Raw genomic sequence first — 24,461 nt, 5'->3', positions numbered from 1 at the left:
ACAGCAGATGGTGCGTCCAAGCCTCCAAATTCATTTATCATCAGACAGTTTTTAATTCTCCGTCATCTTCCCCTTCTCACGCTCTCCATCTTTATTTCTCTCTGTTGTAAAAAATACTCCTCAAATCTGAATTCTCTGTCATTAATAATACATATGCTGTTCGTTATGGTTTGGCTCCATTTGCATAAATCCCAAAATCTGAGAAAAGAACCTTTTTTTTTTACTCTGGAGTGGATGCCCTTAATGAGGGAAACTGATGTTAATGAGGAAGAGTCAGTAAGAAGGAGTTGTTTTTTTTTAAACTTCTCTTTATGACTTCTTCATTAATCTGATGCAACTATTCAGACAGAGTTGGTAATAAAGTAGCCGAATGCTATAAGGGGTTTCTATTTCTCAGACTTGCGGTGCATGTGAAGGCTCATTAGACTGATTCTGCTATTTATCTCAGTTCATTAAATTTGCAGGTTTCCAGGCCTTCGATCAGCCTTTACTGTTGTTTCATCGCTCCTCTTATCTCTCTTGATCGTTCTCTTCTTCTCTGTTTTTTAAATTCTCATTCTACAGATGTTTTGCTGCTCTAGGTGACGCCTCAACTGTCCGGTTCCTCCACCAGACCAATCAGATCGCAGACAAGGTTTCACAGGAAACGGTTTGTTTTAAACCACTTGACTGCCCTCAAGCTAATGATTTCAGCTAAGCATTTTAGCTAATTTTGATATAAATGCTAATATTAGCATACTGAATGGAGTAAATGAATGTTAGTCAACCTGCTAGTGATAGCCCACACGCTAAAATATAACAAGGTGCTCAGAGGGAAGTTGTAGAAAAACCGTAAAAGGTATCAACATCTCTACAAACTGAAAGTCGAATAGCGTTTCTAGCTGAAACTATGACACAGCAAATCCTCAAAAGCTAAGGTATTTTTGGCAATCCTAAGCATTTTATCTAAATTTGGCTTGTTCTTTTTGTTACTACTAAATTGTAAGTCAATAATCAACTGAGCATTTTAGCTAAATTTAGTTTATACGCTGTTGTTTGCCTACTAAATGGAATAAGTCAATGACATGCTACTGACAGCCTTGAAGCTAACTTTAGCATTTTAGCTAAATGTAACTTTTTCAATTAAAATTAAAGTACTTTATTGATCACAAAGGGAAATGAAATGTTGTTTCATATTAACTAAAGTTCTTCAAAGAGGTATTTTAGAACAAGCCTTCTTTATCAGGTTATTTGTCTACTAAATGAATTAAGATAATCAACATCCTAGTGACATAATAGCAAACCTTAGCATTTTGGCTGAATTTTGCTTTCTGCATTTTCATATTTGAACGTCTGATTAGGGAGAAGATGGGATGTCATTTTACCAAGTCCAAGCCCACATGGCCATGTTGGACAAGAACTTTAAACTGGCTGAGATGCATTACATGGAGCAGGTTGGTGTGACTAACTAAACAGAAATAATTTTAACCAGTTAGTATTTTAACAGTTGCAATTTCAAGATACATTAAAACCATCTGACCCATTCTGCCAAAAGTGAGATGGTTTTATTGGTCAGTTATAGCTAATTTACTCACAAACCAAAAAGGCTTTTAATCAATGTGCCTGTGTTGCTTCCTAACAACAGTCATTTGATATGTTTGATGTTTTGTGTGCATCTGCAGAATGCCATTGATGAGGCCATAGAGATGTACCAAGAGCTCCACATGTGGGATGACTGCATTGCTGTGGCCGAAGCCAAGGTGAACTTACCTGACAGAAATACATGCAGACAGTCCTTATTTAAATGCATCAAGCTTTTCTTTTCTACCTGAATATAGAGGATTTTTTTTATCTTACCGGGTCTGAGGTCTCACCAAAGCCAAATTAAACATATTTTTCGAGGAAGTTAATTGCTAATAGGTTCTTTTAAATGTGATAAATTGATTTTATCAATTAATCTTTTTGTTTTTGTTTTTGAAGATTTAATTTTTGGCAAATCAGGAATTTGTTTTCACCAATGCACTTCTTGGGTTTCCATAGTTCAGAGTGATGACAACACTCTGAGGGCAGCCATCTTGAATTCAGGTCAACTCTGTAATATATGGTCAGGCTAAGATAATTTTTTTATTGTGAGAATAAAGTCATAGTATTACTAGAACACAGTAATACCATAATAAAGTCAAAATAATACGAGAATAAAGTAGTCACTTTATGAGAACTCAAACATAAAAAATTATTTTTTTTAAAACTTAAAATGAGGAATATTGAGAATCTTGTAAAGTTGTACTTTGGTGTCGGTTTAAGAGATAAAGAAATACTTCATATTTTAATATATCAGCATCAAATTATTATCAGCAGGTATGCAAACAACTGAGTCTATTTCAAGAAGTTTTGGTAAAATTGTTTTTTTCCCTCGTAATGTTATGCCTATATCCATGTAATTAAACAATTGCACAACTTAGTCATATATGTCAGAGAAGTGATTATTAAAATAAAAACTAGTTTTTGAAAATATTTTCTATCATTCTTAAGTTCTTTTTTTTGAACAGACAGCAAGAGAAATGTCAATTTAAATCTGAACGTGGAGCTGGTGTTGAAAACTAAGATTTTATTTTTAACCCATGTCGCCCAGCCCTACTTGTCGCCATGGAAACCCAACGTTGCAGGCTCCATTTAATCAGTCCTGGTTATACGTGAAATAAATGTAGATGTTTGTGAATGTCCAAGCCGTCGTGTTGCTTTACAAGCTGTCTTTAAATGATAACACAGTTTTTCCTTCCTGGGTGAACAACAGAGCCACCCGGAGCTCAACAGCCTGCGTGAGAACTACCACCAGTGGCTGACGGAGACGGGTCAGGACGAGCGCGCTGGCGAAGTGAAGGAGAGACAAGGAGATTTCCAGGGCGCCATCAACCTCTACCTCAGGGCGGGACTTCCTGCCAAAGCCGCCCGCCTGACAATCAGCCAGCCGGAGATCTGCAACAGCACCGAGACCGTCAGCCGCATCGCTGCCAGCCTCATCAAGGGAGAGTTTTACGAGAGAGTAAGTGGTGGTGATTTTTATTTATTTGTTTAGTGAAGTATTGTTCTCCTAACTGATGACAGGAGAGCAAAACTTTGAGCACAAGAGCAACAGTTCTGCTTGTTATTTTGAGCTCCACTCCATCTGGCTGCTATTCCTCTGCACATTTTCCTATGTCTGTGCCTATATCTATATCTCTTCTCAAAAAATCTTCCATCCGTGTTGGATTAGACATCTGAAAGTGAAGAGAAGTACAAGATCTACCTTTTTACTTGTTTTGCCAGTACCTTTAAGGTAAATAAAACAGCTATTTGAGTTTGATAGCCTTACATCAAACTCTGGAGTCAGAACTCGGATCCTGGACTAAAGTCCAAATACTTTTAACACATTTTACACGCAGGGTAGCCATGTTGGATTTTCAAGTAGAGGTTGATGAAGAATTTGAGACTTCTTTGGTTTAATCATCTAATGTTTCTGATCTGTAATTATAAGCTGCAGATTTCATCCCTAGAAACTAAATGTTTGATATTTGTCTGCAATGAATGCTAAATATAAAAAATACAGGAAAAACTGTTGGATTTAACTTCCATAATCTTCATGTTCTTTTCTACTGACCAGGCTGGAGATTTATATGAGAAGGTCAGGAACAACCAGAGAGCTTTGGAGTGCTACTGCAAAGGTGGAGCTTTCAGAAAAGGTATTTTCAAATATCTTCATATCTTTATTTATATTTTTGTAGTTTTTATTCCAAGTAATTTTCTCCCTCTTCCCAAAGCGGTGGAGCTGGCTCGTGTTGCTTTCCCTGCCGAGGTGGTGAATCTGGAGGAGGCCTGGGGAGACTACCTCGTCCAGCAGAAACAGATGGACGGCGCCATCAATCATTTCATTGAAGCAGGGTGGGTGGTGTAGATATGGACAGGTGGAGAGGAGAGAGGAGGAAAGATAAATAAACACAACAGACGGAGCCAAAAATCCCTGTTTAAATCCTCACCAAGAATGCAATTATAAAGATAAAAGGAATTATTTTTAACCGTGCCCAAAAATCCAAATATAGACAGTTAGTCATAGCCCAGATTTAGCAGAGAAAGTTTGAACGAATAAGGAAGTTTAGCTTTGACCAACGGGTAGCTAAACCCACCGGTATATTTTTGCGCCGATTAGTCGCTATAGCTACTGATGCACACCTGTAGGCGCCATTACTATGCAATAAATCTGCAAAACCAAATTGTTCCAGTGCGGGATGAGCATGAATCTCTACCAGAAATGTTCATAATGCCCCTTATTTCTTGTCTGATTTCTATAAAATAAGGCTAAATAAATTAAAGCTGAGAAAATTTCTGATGTTTTGATATGGTCATATTAACAGTTTAGTTTCTGCGAGTTTGGTTAGATTAAAGAGAGGAATAAGCAAATGTCTCTTTGATATTGGACAGTAATTTAATTTAACATAATTGCCTCTTGTAGGAGCAATAGTTTGTTCAAATTGAACGAGCTGCAGCAAAAAATATTTCATCCTGCTTGATTGTTATGGATATTAACACAATCTACGGTAAAAGCCCACAGTCTGGTGTTTTGGTCTCAACTAGGCCTTTTTTTGAAGAGCAGTTTTGTTTACAGAAACTTCAGTATGCAATTTATTTGTTGTTTCTGTTGTTTTGTTTATTTATTTTGGGTATTTAAAATGTCTTCCAGCTCCAGTGTTAAATATTCACTAGAATTTTAAGTTTATTTAAAGTTTATTTGAGAATGTGTTCTTACATTATTTTGCCTTTGCCATCAATAGCGCATGTGTGATACCACGTGATATTCAATCCAGTAATTTAATATATCAATGGTTAAACCTCTAAATATTTTCATAATAAAGTGTGTGTGTGTTGTCTTTTTCCCAGCTGCACCCTTAAAGCCATCGAGGCGGCGATCGCAGCTCGCCAGTGGAAGAAGGCCGTCCACATCCTGGAGTTACAGGAAGATCCATCAGCAGAGAAATATTACGTTAAGATAGCTCAGCACTACGCCTCCGTTCAGGACTACGAGGTGAGAGGAGAGAAATAAATGTTGGGGTAAGATGGAGGGAAAAGTTGTAAATTAGTTAGAGAACAGTGAATAATTTAAAGCCCCCAAAATAATCAGACCTTTAAATTATTTAATCCATAGTGAGATGATTATACAACAATCTTCAAGGATTTTTTAAATCAAGAAATACTTTATTTTGATCCATATCGACTAAATTATACTTGAATTTTAAGCATTTCTTACATGTAGACCTGTTACCGTACACAAAACAAAAAGGATCAGAAAACGAAAACAAAATGAAAACCAAACATAAATAATGTTTAAATTCCTGTCTTTTTTGTAAAAAAAAAAAAAATTCTCTGATCCTCTCAAATTATAAATTCTGTCTCTTTTAATAAATCTTTCTTTCCAAACATATGTTATGTGTTTTAAACATAATTTGCAGAATATAATAGTCCACAAAGTCATTAAATGTCATACGTTTTAAGCTGAGGAACAATGGATTTGTTGGGTCTCTGCAGCTTTGTTAATGAATGTCTGTGGCGTCTATAAAGCGTTTAAGCAGTCGCCATTTTAACTGTTCTCCCATCTCTCTGTTTATGTAACGGCTTGCTGCAGGGCGTTTCAGCCTTAATGAAAAGTTTGCTGAATGTACCTTCAACACAATAAACTATGGGGTATAGCTGTTGGAAAGGGGAACATAATGAGATAAAGGAAGTGGAAAGCATAAAGGAACAGGAAGCTGATGATGGTGTTGATGCGCTCTGCATGTTGCGCTGATTGTGATGAGTTCAGCTGAGCCAAACGGCCTCCGCTCGCCGTCAGCTGCTGAAAATAGCAGCCGCATCGCTCTGCGGGAACATTCACACAAGGTAATTAAGATAACAAGCGCTCCGCGCCGCCGCTTTGGAAACGTCTGGAAAGAGAAGTTTACTGCAGGTTCGGTAAGACGAAGAAGAAACCTGAGAGTTTGCATGGAGAGAAAGAAAAGTTCCCATTGTTTTTTTTTTACCCCTCCAGGGGGTCTTTTGTGGGCTCTAGTGTCCCTTATATGATAGTAGGCTGACAGGAAACGGGGAAGGACAGGGGGGAAGACATGCAGCAAATATTGTCGGGTCCTGGAGTCGAACCCGCGACGGCCGCGTCGAGGACTCAAGGCCTCCAAACATGGGTGGCGCTATCCCCTACGCGCCGTCCCCTACGCGCCGTCCCCTACGCGCCGTCCCCTACGCGCCGTCCCCTACGCCACAACAGCACGCCAAAAAAGTTCCCATTGTTTATTCGAAAGAGAAATTTGACTGAAGGAGCAGCAAAGTTTACGCAACAGGAAGTGAAGCATCCAACCATCCATCCAACCATCCATCCATCATCCATCCATCCATCCATCCATCCATCATCCATCCATCTATCATCCATTCATCCATCCATCAGCCATCCATCCATCATCCATCCAACCATAAATCCATCCATCAGCCATCCATCCATCCATCATCCATCCAACCATAAATCCATCCATCATCCATCCATCATCCATCCATCAATCCTCCTCCATCCACCATCAATACATCATCCAGCCATCCATCCGATCCATCTATCCGTCCATCAATCCAGCCTTATCCACATAAATCCATCCATCCATCCATCCATCCATCCAACCATCCATCCATCCATCCACCCAACCATAAATCCATCCATCATCCAACCATCCATCCATTATCCATCCAGCCATCATCCATCCATCCACCCAACCATAAATCCATCCATCCATTATCCATCCATCCATCTATCCATCCATCATCCTTCCATCCACCCATCGTTTTGTTTTCCATCATCTGTCATGGTTATTGTTCTTCATCCATCCATCTCATGGATGTGTTTTTCCTTTGTTGGCCTGAAGGTGGCGCAGCAGCTGTTTGTGAAGGGCGGTCACATTAAAGATGCAGTTGACATGTTCACCACAGCGGGGCGCTGGGAGGAAGCTCACAAGGTCAGTGACAAACCACTGAAGAAGCAAAGTTAGTTTTATTTATTCCTTTCATCCAGAATGCCAGTTTGTTGAAGATTTTCTCCACAATGTGACGGATTTATTTGCTGCTGCTGTGAAATGTGTGCAGCTGGCTGTGCAGTGCATGACACAGGAGGAGGTTGGCGATCTGTACATCAGCAGAGCTCAGGAGCTGGAGGAGGACGGGAAGTTAAAGGAGGCTGAAAGGTAAACGAACTCAAGCTGCCACCTTTACTTTCACCTTTCATCTGTATCAAAACTGCATGAAAAAGAAACAAATATACTAAAACTTTTTTTTTTACCCTGCAGGCTTTTTTCCACCTTGGATCGACCAGACCTCACTGTCGCCATGTACAAGAAGAACCGGATGTTTGATGATGTAATTCGTGTAGTGGGCAAACATCACCCCGACCTGCTGACGGAGACCCACCTCCACCTGGCCAAGGTGCAGCAGCAGCAACAGATGGAAAAACTCCCTCATGAAGGAATCAGTCGACCTCATTCTCTGAAAAAAACACAAAATCTCACCAAGTATTTTTGTCTAGTTTGTAGTGCAAATATTTTAGTACATTTGAAGTAAGAAAACAAGTAACTTTTCAGCAAGAGGTAGGAGTTTGTTTTAAGTCATTAATTCCTTAATATTGATGAAAAAGTTCTAGTTATAAGTGAAATAATATTCCAGTGGAACTAGTACTTTTTTTCACTCAATAATAAATATAAATACTTTAAGTAACAACTAAAAGAAATCATGAATGAAAGGGAGCAGAAAGAAGTATAAACGTATAATATCTGGCATCTATTAACGTATTTCAAATACACAAAAAATACACAAAACTCAGCTGATTCAACACTGTATCACTTCATCATATTAATTTTAAAATTTCTTTTAAATTAAAGATTTAGATTGTTATATCTGTAAAGATTGTTCCTTTAATAAAAAGGCATCTTTCTGAAAATTTTAGTGCCTATTAAGTCGTATTTGATCTCTTCTTTTACAAATATAAATACATATTGAGGAATTATTGACTTTATTACTGGCTCCTATTTCTTGCTGAAAAGTTACTTATAATTTTGTTCTGTCTCATTTAAAGTCTATTAAGATATTTCCACTAACTAGACCAAAAGAACAGTTTTTGCAGTTTTAGTGTAACACAAGCAGAAATTAAGACCAGTTATTTTCAGATCATTTAAATCAGGGGTGTCCAAAGTGTGGCACATGGGCCATTTGTGGCCCATGGACTGATTTTGTGTGGCCCCCAACTGCAATTCAAAACGGATGCAAATTTGTCCCGTCTAGCAGTTGTTGATGCAGATGGAGACTTTTGCTTGTAATAAGGGTAAAAATATTGCCAAAATAATTTTCTTACAAAGGAAAATGTTAAGTACCACACAAACTATTTGTCTTTTTACCACCATGACATTTATATTAAGTAGAAGTATATTTATCTAGAGAGTTTTACTGTCTTTACTGTTTCTATTTATTTATTAAATTAGAAGCAGTAAATATTAGCAAATGTTTTGAAAGAAAGTGACTCAAATTGTGTTCTTATAACTAAATATAAATGTCAAACAAACCAGTAGAAACTGAAAACTAGATGACTTTCTTTTAATACAGCAAATGTCAGATTTCAGTTTTTTGGTTTATTTTTTACATTTTCTTGGCCTCTAAGTTGGACCCTTGCTGCTCATGTAAATTGTTGGGTTTTTGTCGCTGACTACATTGTCTGTCATGGTGACTGTAGTCGCTGAAAAGAGCGTTAGTGAATTTCACAGTAAATGAGCTGCAACTCTGGAATATTCCCTCATGAATTATCTAACACAGACTACTGAACCTTTAAATTAAATCAACTCTCAAAGGCCTCAAATCCCAAATCTACAATACATTCAACACAGAATGAAAACATGAAGAAAAATGCTTGTTAATCTTTTTTTATTTCAGCAACAAATTAGTTTTAGACTGATTTCTACACATGTAATAATGCTTCTAATTTTAATGGAACAAATAATCATAAAGGTTTTCCCAAGTGGCTACACAGAAAATAATCTTTTCATAGTCGTGTTAGCTACACAGCTACATACATGAATGATTACAATGGCAGTTTTTGTATATAAATGTATCTAAATATGTTTAATACTTACTTTTTTTTTATCTTGCTTTAAAGTGAAATTGTAAGTGCTTTGAATAATTGTAGCAGATTCTTATTTCTTTCTTTTTTTGTGTGTGTCCCAGATTTGCGCAGGGATACCGAAGGCTAATAATTCATGCTAAGCTTTAAGTTGTGAAACTTTTCTGTGTTTGATGTTTAACTCATGCTGGTACATTTAGTAAATATGCTTCTTTTTTATTTATTTTGCAGGAGCTGGAAGCCGAGTCCCGGTTCTCAGAAGCAGAGTATCACTTAATGGAGGCGGAGGAGTGGAAGGCAGCAGTCCATATGTACAGAATCCACGACATGTGGGAGGACGCATACAGGGTAAAAACATCACATTAGAATCATTACTACATGACAAATATACTGGGTCAGTGTTCAATTTATTATGGTTCAAAAGCAGCTCTAAAAAATAAATAAAAGCAAAACACAACAAGGCTAGCACTTAACACTTAGCATTGTCTGTTTAAAAAGTAATTAACTTTCCATTTTTAATCTCAACTCAATTACAAAATGTGTCCAAATTAGGACCATTCTTCAGCCACACAAAATTATTCCAACGGCCATAAATGTCCCCTGAACCGCACTTTGGACATAAATAAGAGAAAATATTAAAATAGATATGTGGAAAGATCGTATAGAATATGTCCAAAAAAGGACTAAATTGTTCACTTTTAAAGTATTGGAAATACCATGATTATGTTGTCTCAAACTAACTTACAACTTGCATGTTTGTCTCTCGTATCATCAGCTGCAAATTTCCCAATATATGTACGAGCTTTGCACTGATTTCTTTATAAATATCCCTGGGATCTGCGTCAGGTGGCGAAGAGCCATGGAGGTGCTGGTGCCCAGAAACAGGTGGCCTTCCTGTGGGCCAAGACTCTGGGCGGAGAGGCCGCCGTCAAGCTGCTCAACAAGTTTGGCCTGCTGGACTACGCTATCGAGTCTGCTACTAATAAGTTGTGAGCATCATCATCATTATCTGCTTAGCAACAGAGATTACTGTATGATTTATTACTTTACTGCTTAGATTCATGTCTACAAAGTGTTATTTACTGATTTTTCCTCAAATTTTTAGTGAATTTGACTTTGCCTTTGACTTGGCTCGCCTGTCTTGCAAAGAAAAGATTCCTGAGATCCACCTGAAGCATGCCATATACCTGGAGGACGAGGTAAATTAGCCACCTGTCTCATTTATCTAAGCCGCCATCACAGAGGGAAAGATTTTGTTTACAAGCTGGATGCGATTATGAAGCGATGTTCAACGCTTTGTAACGAGGCTCGGCTCATTAAAACTGGGATTTTTCTTTATTAGGCGAAGGAGGAAGTCAGTTCCCATCCGAATGAAGTTCCAACAGTCTGACATGCTTCCCTTATTGTCATTGTTGTAAATTTGATCAGTCACTAATGCAGCAGACATTATTACCTGCGACTATCAGCTCATACTTTCTGCTAATCCTTAATTCTGACATGTTTCATTTTGAAAACAAGGGAAGGTTTCCTGAGGCGGAAGTTGAGTTCATCAAAGCAGGAAAACCAAAAGAAGCTGTGTTCATGTGAGTACTGGAGGAAGAGATTGTTTGTTTGTTTTTTTCTTTAAAACTCATTTTAGCTAAATTTAACTTGTATAAAACTGAGCACAGAAGGTTAGAATCATCATAAAATGCTATTCCAAATTATTTGTGGACATTTTCTAAGAACTTCACAAGTCATTTTTATTTTTATTGCTCTAGCTTTCCATCCATTTTAGAATAAATTTCTAACTTTCATCTGTTTTTAAAGCTATTAACTGTCTTGCTTCCCGTTATTTATCTGAATTATTGAAATTCTCTTTTATGAAAGTACTGAACATCATTTTACATTAATGCAATTTGGCAGATTGCATATGAAAACTACGGAAGAAGATTACGGCCACTGAAAATAAAAGATTTCTGGCTTTAATCCTCTGAGATCAAAAGTCAAAATTATTTATATAAATGTCAGAATTTGGAACTTTTTTCCCTCAGAATTATTTTTCTCAGAATTTTGGTTCTTACTTTTAAAATATTAAAGTCAGAATAATTCTTCTAAATTCTAAGAAAAAGTCAATTTTTTTTTTTTAGTGGCCCTTATCCGTTCCCATAGAAATTTGCCTTAATTTGATTGCTAAAATATTATCTAGACATATGTAACGCTACTTAAGGCTAGGCGCCTGACTACGGCCAAATATAACAAATGGCGCTCAACTAGATTCGGCTATGGAGCCCGTGGGTGTGAATAAAATACCATTAGACAAAAGTATGTTTAAGTTATTGTATTCAACTTGTTTTTTTTCTTTCATATATATATGGAGATATGCAATAATAATAATATTTATAATAACAGTGATTTTCTATAATATAACCAAAAACACAACAAAGGAAGAGAAAAAAAAAACAACAAGCACTCAGCAACAAAACAATAAACCCTGATGTCACCCAAGAGTTTCTATTTTGGTCCATTCATGAATCCAAGGTGATCAATAGTCCATCAATCAATATCTGATTGTTTTCTTTTTTTTTCCAAGATCCAGAGCAAATAGGTCCAGAATGAAAAAAATAGCTTGGTTCATTTAAATCCTACCGCGAAGCTGCGGTGATCCGGTAGCTCGCCATCCTGACGTGACACCGGGGGTGGGAAAAAACCTGACCTAAACAAGGTCATGAATAAAAATAAAACAAATTAGCTGTCATGTTTAAACATTGTTAAACTGTTATCCAAAATAAAAAAACATTCAACAATTACAAAAAAATAAACAAATAACTATATTCCATAAAGTGTTTTCTCATGATTTTTTTCAAATGAATTTCCAATTAAAGATCGCGATCAAATTCAAAGTTACATTCAGATTCAAATCAAGGGTATAGACCTTATTAAAGTTACCGGTAAAAGGTACAAATCAAATTAAAGTTACCGGTACAGATCAAATTAAAGTGCACTTTCACATTATATCTAAGTTTAATTGACGCAGTCAATTAAACTTAATTGACTTCCATATCGTTTCAATAAACAATTGTTTTTTTTTTCCTTTTTTTTCCCCGTTGCGCAACTCCCCAATAAAAACAAATGACCAAGCCCAGAGTTCTATAGGCCGTTAGCAAAAATCAATCAAAAAAATAACTAAAACTGTCCTAAAAGGACAAATCTACAAAAATCAAAAGGCCTATTTAATATTTTAACAATATATAATCTATTCGGCCACAAAATTAACAAAAAGAAAATGACCTTTTAAATCAATAAATAAACTTTTCAGTCATTAATGCACAGATTAAGTGGGCGTGTCGCCACCGCATTTCTATTTCCAAAGAAAACAAAGTACGTAAATTAAACGACTCACCGTCGAGCGGTCGACAGGAAACACCCAATTTAATCCTTCGGTCCTTTTTGTAAGCCTCGATCCAGCCGTATTCTTCTATAAGTTTAGAAGACGCCGAGACGAGCAGCTGGCCACAGGGACAGCAGCAACAGCGATTGAGATCCGAGTCACCTGTGACCCGTAACTTAAAGGGTGCTGTCAGATTGACCCGCCAAAATAAAATACGGGTTCCTTATTTTGTGCAGGTTACACATACAATGATTATTTTGAAGGTTATATTTACGGTTCACATAAAACTTTAAGGTGGGCCAAATTTGGCCCACGGGCCTTGAGTTTGACACCTGTGAATTAAATGAAAGTCATGATTTCTAATTTAAAATATTCTGCCAGGAGGGCAAATAACACATTTATTTAAATTACTCCAGATTAGTGAATAAATATGGTGGACTAGTTCATTTGTCTCTTATTTTATATTTAAAAGTTTGTCTAATTTAATGTTTTGTTCAAACCTGTCCCAGGTATGTCCACAACAAGGACTGGGCCGACGCTCAGCGAGTGGCCGAGAGCTACGACCCGGAGAGCGTCTCTGAGGTTCTGGTCGGCCAGGCCCGGTTCTGCTTCGAGGAGAAGGATTTCCTGAAGGCCGAGGCGTTCCTGCTGCGAGCGCAGAGGCCTGAACTGGCCGTCAAGTTTTATAAGGTGATGTTTTTTAAATGCTTTATTGTTTTATATTCCTCATTGAGATCGGTTGTTTTTATTTCTTACATGTGTGTTTAACAGGATGCAGACATGTGGAGTGATGCGTTTCGGATCTGTAAGGAGTATCTCCCCAGCAAGCTCTCCATTCTGCAGGAGGACTACGAGAGGGAAACCTCCAAGAAGGGGGGCCGGTAAAGTTATATTTTTGCCTTAATTCAGCCCTGACATTCTGAAATGTTTATACTTGTATTTGAGTCTCTACTGCTACTAAAAAAGCCCAAGCACTTAAAAAATCACCTGGCTGTTTTTGTAGGGATGCACTGATCCACTTTTTTCACTGTCAGTACCGATATCTGAAGTTTTTGAATCGATCAACACAGAAAAACTGTGCAGAATTGATTTAGTGTAAATGTTGAGTTGGTGGATGTGGCCAGCAACAGCTTATTTGGATTTAAAGTGACAAGAAGTCCAACAACAACTAAAAACAGGCAGAACTGCAGACTGAAATCTAATTATTTAAAAAATTATTTTGTGCAAAAAATGTAATAAACATGTTTTATATACCTAACCTTTTTGAGGAATCATAATTGGTCACCTTTAAACAACCTCAAATCACAACAAACCCAATGATTTTGCAGCCTTTCCTCTGAAGCTCACCAAATGAATCCTTCCACAAATAGTTAGTTAGATGCTTTATTTAAAAATCTCTCGTGTTTTTCCCCTGAAACTAAAACTTCCAACAGCTCGTTAGCAAGCAAACCAGCAGCATGCAGCTCTCATCTTCCCCCCGATGCTTTAATGGCTCATGGGAGAAAAGATCAAAAGTTGCCAGTGGAGACGAAAGAAAGTGAGGAAAAAAACGCAAAATTATTCTTGAAGAGTTTACAGCTTCAAGCCCCATTTTTTATTAGGGAGCCCTGCAAAGCTGCTGTGGAGGTGTGGTTTAGTAATCAGACATACTGTTCATTTTTTAAAATTTACAGCAGTCATTTTTGGAAACAAAAGGAAAAATTTCCTGACGCATGTATTCCTGAATGTTTGTGCCTAGGGGTGTGGATGGTTTGCTGGAGCAGGCCAAGGAGTGGGAGGAGTCCGGAGAATATTCCCGCGCCGTCGACTGTTACCTGAAGGTGAAGGACGAGTCCAACCTCACCCGGATGGAAAAGTGCTGGATGAAGGTAGAAGTCCCATAAAATTCATTCAATAATCATGAATCATTAAAAATACATTCAATACTCTGTCTGGAGAAGAAGATCCAAACTACCTGAATGTTTGTTAACTCCATACAAAGTTTTTATCTCCCCACTCTATTCATGAACTTTATAACAGCGCCCCCGGAGGCTGGATGAATGAATGCATGGTTAAATGTCTGCTGTTATTATTTGTTCCTGTTTATTTTTTTCTTTGTGTCGCGTTCTGATCGAAGGGCTCTGCTTTATGCTAATAGATTTGATTTAATTTCACCATTCAGTCTGTTACAGTCTTTTGGAAAGTCAGATTTTTGGCTTCACAATATTCACCAAAATATGGCTTTTTCTTTACAAAAGTTTTCCAAATTGATCAGGTAGTGCGGACATTTTTCATCCCATTATATCCGCAAAAAGTTTAAACATTATTTTTGAATGTTATCTTTTTTTTCATCACAAAATCAATCCCTTTTTGAGAGGCACTGTACTTGTAAAACTCAGAAGCGCTTGTGACTGAAAATTGGCACAAACTGATTGAAGAGATCTTCTTTTTTTATGCCACAGAAGCAGATTGTCAAGTCTTCTGTCTCTCTCACTTTTGTTCTTTTCCCTGGGTGGAAACAGAAAATCCATCCAGATCTGTGATGAAATCTTTGCTTTTGGTAAACCGCTGAATAATAAACGGTACAGCATGTTTTATTTGTGGAGAATGTTTCTGAGGTTCTCGACGTTCTGCAGCCTGAAGCACCAGATTATATCTGGATGACATTTAAAGTTTATATTACCATCGATAGTTATTTGTGTGGTGTGCAGAAGAGAGAGACTTCACAAGATTAATTAACTAGAGTATACAAACTCAAAAATGCCATTTGCAGAAAGAACAACATATACAGAACTGTAATTAAGCTAAAACTGTTTAAAAATATACAGTATACATTTTGTATTTATTAAAAGAGAAAAAAAACTCCTTTGTAAATATGTTTTGGTCAAAACTCCTTAAGTTTTTTGCAGTTTTATTGCATTTTAGGCAATAAAATGTTTACTTTTATTTATTTATTTATTTTTATTTCCCAACAGGTGTTTACTTTTCAGATTATTTTACATTTATACCACAATTATTAAGAAATGCGATATAAGAATGCATTATATATTTGGACGCATTTGGACATGCATTCCTGCCTTTTGATGATCAATTTATAAACCTGTTAGTTACATTATTATTTTTTTTATCAATTGAATTATTAGTTTATTTGTCTCTTTTAATGTATTTTTAATATTGTTTAATACTAAAATTGTTAAATTTGTAGAATGGGGGATTTTTAAAAATCTGATTAATAGAATAATCAGTAGATTAATCAATTACTAAAATAATTGTTAGCAGCAGCCCTATAAATAATATCTTTAAATATCAGATGTCGACTCAAAGCTTCATATCGGTGCATCCCTAGGTAAAATAATATAAAGGTAAATGTAGCATCTTTGTAATTTATATTTTGCCTTTTCAGCGTGTTGTTGTTCAGCTTTTACATTAATCAGATTTGCAGTTGAAATAAATATTAGTCCAATTCAAATGCATGACATCAGTGCATTTATTTTAAGTTCAAGTCTAAAGTAGCTGAAGGTGTCGGTCGCTGAGATTCTCTGAAGCTCAGTGGATCTTTGTCTCCTTGGTGTGAAGATAAACATCTGGTTCTGTGTGTTATTGACCTGAGGGCTGCAGAGACGAGATCATTTGAAATTTGAATGTTTGCTGTGAAGGGAAAGGTCGTGGCGATCAATAGGTTTGTTTCCGCTGGGATTTTTATTAACCCAGAAACCGTAGCGTCAACCCGAGGGACGAGTCGGGAGTTACAACCGTTTGCTGATTGAACTCTGGGCCTCCTGGCGAAGCTTTAGCAAAGGTCAAAGGGTCGGAAAAAGCAATAATGGGATTAAAGGTGGACATCAGCGTTTACACTAACTATTTATCAAAACTGAACATTCAGAATCACATAAAGGTGGTTACAAAATCAGCCTTTTATCAGCTGGAGAATATTTCCAGGATTAAAGAACTCGTGTCGCAGCATGTAGAGAAACTCGTCCATGTGTTTATGTTTCTTCACATTGATTCCTGCAACAGCGATGAAGACATTTCATTAGTTCCAAATAAGCAAATATGTTAAATTTATGTTTTGCTTTCAAAGTGTTGTTCTTCATGTTTTTCTTTTTGTCACTAGGTCTAAAACTCCAGTTCAGGTGAATGTTACATTTACATTTACATTTTGCTTGTTTCCAGGCAGCCGAACTTTCCATCAAGTTCCTGAGTGGGAACCGAGCCACAGAGGTGGTTCAGGTCGTCGGGCCGCGACTCGCACAGCTGAGGAAGTTCAACGCTGTGAGTGAACTTACACACGCACTTATGGCTGAAGTAACCAGGACAAAAATATTCCACTTTGCTTTTTGTTTCTAGAACATATTGCATATTTTGGGTTTTTGTCTTTCAAAAGAATCAGGATTTTTGTAGAAACATTTATAAAATCTTCGAAACAATTTTAAAAATATGAAAAACATTGTATCTAAGGATGAGTTTAAAGTTATTGAAAATAATTTATGCAGTAAAGATATTTAAAAAAAAACAACATTTTATCACACTTTTGGATTATGAGTGTCGGTTTTTGCTTTTAACTCTCATTGCTCCAAAAATAATTATGGATAAAAAACAATCTTCATTTTTGATCAAAAATATTCCACTCTGCATTTTGTTTTTAGAAAAATGTGGGATTTTTTGACAAAGCAGGTATGAAACGTTTAAGAAATGTGTAACACTTTATACCTCTACATACTGTAGGTCTGAAACTGTTAAAGAAAGAAAATGGGAAAAATTTTATGTTGAATTTTTATTTTAGTTTAATTTTGGGATGTAAAGTTAAATAGTGCATAGTCAATTGAAATGTTCCTCAAAGGTTAAAAAACAAAGTTATCTGCCCTTTGAACTCTGATCTCACTCGTATTTCTTTGTGTTTTGTTTTTTAAGGCTGCTGAACTTTACCTCAACTTGGACCTCATCAAAGAGGCGATCGATACCTTCATTGATGGCGAAGAGTGGAATAAAGCCAAGAGAGTCGCCAAAGAGCTGGAGCCGAGGTTAAAAACACACCTGCATCTTTTCTGAACCCAAAAGCAGAAAAGTTTTGTCGCTTTACCTTCTTAACTTCTGGCTGTTTTTCACAGATATGAAAACTATGTGGACCAGAAGTACAAGGAGCATCTTAAAAACCAAGGCAGAGTGGAGTCTGTAAGCATCTCTCTGCTTTTCCTGCTGAGTTAACTTTAAAATTAACCCTAAACACTAAATGATAGAAAAAACAATGTGTAGATAGTTCCCATATTTCCCAGTAAATTAATGTCAATATTGAAAAGAAATGCAAGAACGAATATTTAAGCTTTTCTTGAAAACTTAAATATTCTAATTTCTAAAATTTCAAACCATTTTCCTACAACTCTGCTCATCAAACACTTTTAAAGGTGGACTATTATGCTGGGCGATACAGAACATGTTCATTACATTTTTTACACACAATCATAGTGCCATAAACTCAACATTTGTACTCGCATGTGAAAATGGCTGCAAACAAATGCACAATTATACGACCGTACAGCTTTGAAAAGCAAAACGGAGCCTCCTGCACAATCAACAAGATGCAGCAAGTGGTTTCTGGATAGTAAGTCAACAACAAAACACTTTTCTTTTCCAGCAGCCATTGTAAAACCAGCTGACCAAATGTGTTGGAATTCTGCTTGGGTTGCTGTGCCCATGGAATGTCACTTAACAATTGGGAGGTTTTTGAAACGGCTAATTTTCCAGACACCAACAAAACATAAACTTATTCCTATTTTAAGCACTTGGCCTGTTTTTAGAATGAGTAGAGCCCCAAATTGAAGTACAAAAACATGCAAAAAGTGAATTTTGCACCATAGATCCACTCAGTTTGAAGTTTGATGCTGTGTGTTTCCCGGATGTGACGAGCTGTTGTTGTGACTCTGTGCTCAGCTGGTCAGTGTGGACGTCATGGCAGCTCTGGATCTGTACGCAGAGAAAGGCCAGTGGGAGAAATGTCTGGAAACGGCTTCCAAACAGGTACAAAGACAGACTTTCTGTTTAATCTGTAAATATTCCTAAGCTTGAACTCTCTGTCTAATAGTTATTTTTTACAAACTGATGTTAGACTTAATAAAAGTACGTCAGGCTGACTTCTGTTGTCTTGATTTTTCTGAGATGTTTGTTGCTTTAATAGACACAATGACAACTGAGCTAACCAGCTTCTTGTGTTCAAGGATTATAGTTTAAGTCCAGATCTACTGTTGAGCTCATCCATGGCAGAGAAATGTTTCAATGTTTCTGACATGTTTCTTTGTCATCAAAAGTTTAAAAAAAACTTTTTTAAATCCACTTTTAAAAATCAGATAATTTCCAAAAGGTGAAAATATTTGACTTTTGAAACTCAGAAGTTTCCATGTTTTTTTTCTAGATAAATTCTGAGATGGATGTTATAATTTCTATGTTTTTCTGTTTGCACATTTTTGACTTTTCAAAACTAAGTAATGTCCTTGTATTTCCTCAAAAACCTATGAGATTAATCTCAGCATTTCTGAGTTTTTTGGGGTATTTTTTGTATAAATTTGCTCCTTTTTGTTTTGTTTTGTTTCTATAATGGCCCCAATGCACTGTTAGATGTCGGACAGTAAAACTCTTCGATTATGAATAAGTTTTAGTTTTTCTGTGCTCTTCCTCACTGATTTGTTTGTTTTTGCCAGAACTTTAAGATCCTCCATAAGTACGTTGCTCTTTACGCGACTCATCTCATCAAGGAGGAAGAAGCTGTGAAAGCGCTGCAGCTCTACATGCAGCACGGAGCGCCACCAAACCCACAAGTAAAACACACGCAAGAACCTTTCCTGTGTCTTACCAGAGTTATCTTGTTCTGCTTGTAATGTTGTTTTAAAAATTTACTTCAGGATATTTAGTCTTCTTTTCTTTCCTATAAGAACTTCAACATCTACAAGCGTCTGTTTCTGGACCTGATCAACCTCTCCGACGCTGCCGGACCCGAGTCCTTCCGCATGTGGGCCGACCTGCGAAACTTCCTGCTGCAGCTGGTGAATCCCAACACAAGGAAGAGGAAACGTTTACATTTCTGACATGACAGCAGTGAAACATGCGATGTCTTTGTGGGTTCGGTTTCAGTGTGAGAACCTGACCAAGTCGGCTGAGGCCAACTCTCCGGCTCATGAAGATTTTGAGCAGATGCTGCTGATCGCTCACTACTTGGCCGCGCGATCCGCCGCTAAAGGAGTCGAGCAGCTGGTACACTTTAAATCTGACATAAATACAGAGTGTTTCAGTTGGTAGGTATGGGGTGCCGTTTGTAAAGTTATGCAGTCAAAAATTTATCACAATAGTTTGGGTGATTCAGCCTGTCATAAATACATGGGGGCTAATTTTCCAAGTCATATTTTCACCAAGTTATTAATACTTAATTTATAAATGTCAGTTTCAGATTAAATATTTAATTTATTATTTAGCTCAGAGCTACAGTAAATATCCGGTTTGAAGCTAAATATTTAGTTAGCTTTTGTAATATACAAATTTACTTGCCAATAAGCGAAAGTGGACTACCAAAATAAAAGCTGGTTCTTGCAAACTTCCTTGTGAACTCATGACATGGGTCGCGTCATGTCATCTCTCTTATCGTTTCTTTTCCTAAAAAAAGCTAGCACAGAGCTACATATTTATCTAGCTTAGAGCTACATATTTATCTAGCTTAGAGCTAAATGTTTAGCTAGCTTAGAGCTACATATTTATCTAGCTTAGAGCTACATATTTATCTAGCTTAGAGCTACATATTTATCTAGCTTAGAGCTACATATTTATCTAGCTTAGAGCTAAATGTTTAGCTAGCTCAGAGCTAAATAGTGAGCTTACTGACTAGGCTTGCAAACTAAATATTTAGCTACAAATAAAATATTTAGCATGCAAATTAAATATTTGTTTTGAAGCTAAATATTTAGCTTGCTAACTAGATATTTAGTTTGGCGCAAAATTTTTAATTTGCTAAACATTTAGCTTTTTCAGAACAATATAGTTAACTTGCTAAGCTTCCAAACTAAATATTTGAAAAATGAGTCTCTGTTTCTGCTATTTCAGGCTAAATAACCCAAATTGTTGTGGTTCGTTTTTGACTGTAACTTTACAAACATCACCCGTAACATGGTGACTGATGTCTTCTGCAGGAATTTAATAAGTTCATATTAAAACAATGCAGATTTTACACATAAAAGCATTCGTTGTTCAAACGCTGCTTTCACTGACACTCTTTCTTCCTTTTATTTACATTTTCAGATGAGCATAGCAGCGAAGGTTTCTGTGTCTTTGCTGCGTTACACTGAGCTGATTCGTGCAGATAAAGCTTTCTATGAAGCTGGCCTAGCCTGCAAGGTTTGTCCATCTGGAAATATTACAAACCTTTTTGAATATTAATTAAAATTTGTAGCTTTTTCTTTTTGCTACTCCTGTCTGGTTTAGGTTTTCATTTTTATTTATTTAACCCAGTTTATGCTGAAAAGAACAATATTAAATCTCCTGTTGGGTTCCACATTTACCAGTAATTAAATTACAACATTTTTTTTTTTAAATAATCTTGTTTTGTCTTCATCTTTAAAACCTGAATATGTTTATTTGTCAGGCTGTTGGCTGGGAGAACATGGCATTTATCTTTTTCAACCATTTTGTGGACTTGTGTGATGTAAGTATATTTATATAATCTCTCTTTGACAGAATGTTAGCCCTACTGTAGATTAAAACTTTTTTTTTAAAGTTGTGAAATTAGGGTAGGAATTTAAAAATTAATATATTTTTCCTTCTCCCTTTTGGACATGTTACGTTGACGTTAATTTTTATTTGAGTGTTTTGATTGTTGCTTACTTTGTTTTGTTTATTTTATTAATTTATCTATGTTTGTTGTTTTTTTCATGTTCAAAATAAATGCTTTTTAAATGGAAAGAAAAATGTCAAAAAATAACAGAATATCCTGTGAAAAATCATACATTTGGTAATGGTGTGCAAACGGATACTTTTTTACCGTTTTTGTCAAAATGTCAAGGAATGAAATTTTAATTTTACTGGTAAAAACTTAAATGTTGTAATGTAATATATTTGTATCAAGAGAAAATCAATAGTTGTCTGAGATTAATGTTCTGAAAAGCTGTTATTGTGTTACAAATAATGAAAAACAAGACAGCCTTTCGGTATGACGGGTCATTTTCTCCTTTTTTATATTTCTGACTTAAATCATGGAGAAAGTCATGCCCTTCTCATAAATGAAAAAAATTGTTGCCACTTTTTTACTTGAAATTGCTGTGACTATGACTTTGTGGAAGTTCTGTTGTCTTCTACTTGATTTTTTTCTTTAAAAAATATTATTTCCAAACATCATAAATGATTTATTTTTACATTAATTCTGTTTTCTGAGATATTTTTTTTTGCCAGCTTTCTTCCAGCTCCATTTATCTTCACCACTTTTTTGTTTTTGTTTTCTAAAACTAGTCATTGAAAAGTAAATTTATTTATTCTGTTTTCCTGGCTTCCTCCAGGCGTTGGACGACGGCCGCGCTCCGGATCACTCCGACTTCCTGGACACAGACATTCCCTTCGAGGTCCCGCTTCCCACCAAACTCTGCGTGACCGTAAGAAAGTCATCTCCTCCCACTCAGCTCAGATCCACGCTGAAATTACGGCCTGATAGATGGAGACAATATCGATGTCGTGCCGCAAATCAGATCTGATGGAGTTAGTGTCACATTCCTCCCTGGTCTTGTTAATAAATGAGAATAGATGCGGCTCGCGTGGATTTATGAAATCATTAGTGTTGCTGTCAGCCGAACGTTTGGCTGTTGGATTGATCCATTTCATCATTTTTTGGTTTTTAACCACAGACTCAGGAGGCACGAAAGATGACAGGAGATGATGGACGGACTGATTTTAGCGAAAACTGAAACCTCTGAAGGCAGAATTGATCAAATCTTTGCACATCTTTTGTTGAAACTGGAATTTGTTTTTCTTTAAAAAAAAAAAAGGTTAAAGGTAATTTTATTTATATAGCACATTTTCAGCAACAAAGCAATACAAAATGCTTTACAGGAATTAAAAGGAAGGACTTTAAGTTGTATATTTAAGGATATAAGGATGCTTAAAGACGTTATATTCACTAAATTTTAATTTATTTATATTTATACAGCACTACAATATTTTATGTTTTAATTTTTTACTATGTTCTTTGTCCTGCCGTAATCCATCCTGTTAAAGCAACGACTGGTTTTGCTTTCTGTGACGGTAACTTCGGGCCATGGTAAATTTTAAAAAGGAAGTAAATTTCTGCCAAAAAACGGAGAAATTTTGAGATTAATCCTGGACATTTTCTAGGAAAATTCCTCAGAATAATCTCAAAATTTCTGAGTTATTCCTAGCCATTTTTTTGACTTTCAAAACTCCAGAAATTTCCAAGTTTTCTCTGGAAGTTTTTTTAAATCAATTTCAATATTTCTGTTTATTCTCGTAAATCTTCGACTTTTCATTCTCCAATGTAGTTTCTTGAAAATTTCTGAGATTAATCTCAAAATGTTTGAGTTTTTTTCTAGCAATCTTTTGACTTTTCAAACTCATAAAATTCCATGTTTTTTTTTTTTTCTAGAATATTTCTGAGACTAAACTCAGAAATTCTTTTGGCAGAAATTCGATCCGTTTCACAGCCATTCTTGTTTTATTTTTTATATCGATGGCAGGACGCCCAGCTGGAGCAGATCCGTGACTGGGTTCTGATGGTGTCTGTGGAAAACCGGCTGGAACAGGTTCTGCCTCGGGACGAAAGGGACACGTACGAAGCGTCGCTGGTGGCCGCCAACACCGGCCTTCGCTCGCTGCCGTGTGTCCTCACCGGTAACGCACCGCGACATGTTTGGCATGTTTTAGTCTGTGAACTCGGAAACTTGAAGTTAGGAAAGAAATAGTAAGAAATCGAGCGTTTGTAGCCTCTAAGAGGTAAAAAACAAAAAATACGGAAGAGGATTAGGACCACTGGAAAAAGAAATGAATTGTGACTTTTCTCTCAGAAGATTAAAGGCTGAATTCTGAGATCCCAGTCAGAATTTGGAGATTAAAATCAAAATTGAGACAAAAAAAAGTCTGAATTTTGGGGGCCTATGAATTGTCTCTTTCATGAATTTACAGTTTTCACAAAAAAAGTGTTCTACATTTGTGGGGGTTTTTTATTCACCCAGAAGAGAGAAACTACCCATAATGCCTCATTCAGCTGCAGTAATTTGTTTTCTGTATAGTCTCATCCTTTACACACATTCTTGAGGACAATTTTAGGACATTTAATTATAATTCATATTATTTATGTGTGCAATAAGCATGAAAGTGATTTAAAAAAAATAAACACCAGAAATAATATAACATCGTCACAATTCATTGATCACTTTATATGAAAATAACTGCGGCCTGAAGAAGCATCAGGACTAAATTCAAAGCCTCAAAATATTCTCGTAGTTTTTCTGAGTTCTTACCTTTTCGTTTTTTTCTTCAGTTTTCAAGACAGTCATTTGTTATGAAAGCGTTCTTTCCTGTCCTTTTAGTTGATTAGAAATGCTCATTAAAAGTCCTCGCTTGAACAAGTTCTGGTTTATTGAAGACTTATTTCCCATTTTTTTCATATTAAGGATTAACGCCTAATAATAATCCACAAAATATGCTGGAGATATTTCCAGTTTGCTCTTAGGACAGAGTTTACTTCTTATTATCCTGTCCTGTCTGTGTCTGAAGGTTATCCTGTGCTGAGGAATAAAATTGAGTTTCCTGTTGCTGGAAAAGCAGCCAACAAAGAAGATTGGAATAAATTTCTAATGGCAACAAAGGTAAGATTAGACTTATTCTGACTAACATTTATTCTTAATCTGAACAGTTAAAAACTAGTGCTTGTACCAGTTTTGATTTTAAATTATTAATGTGAATATCACTGGGTTAATCAAGAGCTTT

At 36.3% G+C, this 24,461-nt stretch overlaps 1 protein-coding gene across 1 annotated transcript in view; it reads left to right on the top strand.

Moving 5' to 3' along the window:
- ift172 (intraflagellar transport 172) overlaps positions 1–24,461 on the top strand; it is a 39,657-nt gene that overhangs the window by 13,023 nt on the left and 2,173 nt on the right. Inside the window, exons 19-47 of the mRNA XM_023348064.1 lie at positions 565–649; positions 1,341–1,433; positions 1,662–1,739; positions 2,774–3,022; positions 3,620–3,698; positions 3,777–3,897; positions 4,891–5,035; positions 6,912–7,001; positions 7,129–7,226; positions 7,329–7,464; positions 9,377–9,493; positions 9,992–10,134; positions 10,251–10,344; positions 10,664–10,728; positions 13,025–13,205; positions 13,287–13,396; positions 14,254–14,383; positions 16,668–16,766; positions 17,406–17,515; positions 17,603–17,666; positions 18,423–18,509; positions 19,187–19,303; positions 19,418–19,528; positions 19,617–19,736; positions 20,772–20,867; positions 21,115–21,174; positions 22,022–22,114; positions 23,210–23,363; positions 24,249–24,340. Coding sequence (XP_023203832.1) covers positions 565–649; positions 1,341–1,433; positions 1,662–1,739; positions 2,774–3,022; positions 3,620–3,698; positions 3,777–3,897; positions 4,891–5,035; positions 6,912–7,001; positions 7,129–7,226; positions 7,329–7,464; positions 9,377–9,493; positions 9,992–10,134; positions 10,251–10,344; positions 10,664–10,728; positions 13,025–13,205; positions 13,287–13,396; positions 14,254–14,383; positions 16,668–16,766; positions 17,406–17,515; positions 17,603–17,666; positions 18,423–18,509; positions 19,187–19,303; positions 19,418–19,528; positions 19,617–19,736; positions 20,772–20,867; positions 21,115–21,174; positions 22,022–22,114; positions 23,210–23,363; positions 24,249–24,340 — 3,217 coding nt within the window. The remainder of the gene's footprint in view (positions 1–564; positions 650–1,340; positions 1,434–1,661; positions 1,740–2,773; positions 3,023–3,619; positions 3,699–3,776; positions 3,898–4,890; positions 5,036–6,911; positions 7,002–7,128; positions 7,227–7,328; positions 7,465–9,376; positions 9,494–9,991; positions 10,135–10,250; positions 10,345–10,663; positions 10,729–13,024; positions 13,206–13,286; positions 13,397–14,253; positions 14,384–16,667; positions 16,767–17,405; positions 17,516–17,602; positions 17,667–18,422; positions 18,510–19,186; positions 19,304–19,417; positions 19,529–19,616; positions 19,737–20,771; positions 20,868–21,114; positions 21,175–22,021; positions 22,115–23,209; positions 23,364–24,248; positions 24,341–24,461) is intronic.

The sequence above is a fragment of the Xiphophorus maculatus genome, chromosome 15 (assembly GCF_002775205.1).
Source record: "Xiphophorus maculatus strain JP 163 A chromosome 15, X_maculatus-5.0-male, whole genome shotgun sequence".
Taxonomy (NCBI): domain Eukaryota; kingdom Metazoa; phylum Chordata; class Actinopteri; order Cyprinodontiformes; family Poeciliidae; genus Xiphophorus; species Xiphophorus maculatus.
Note: the sequence above shows the minus strand (reverse complement) of the source record. Positions and strands in the feature narration are given on the sequence as shown.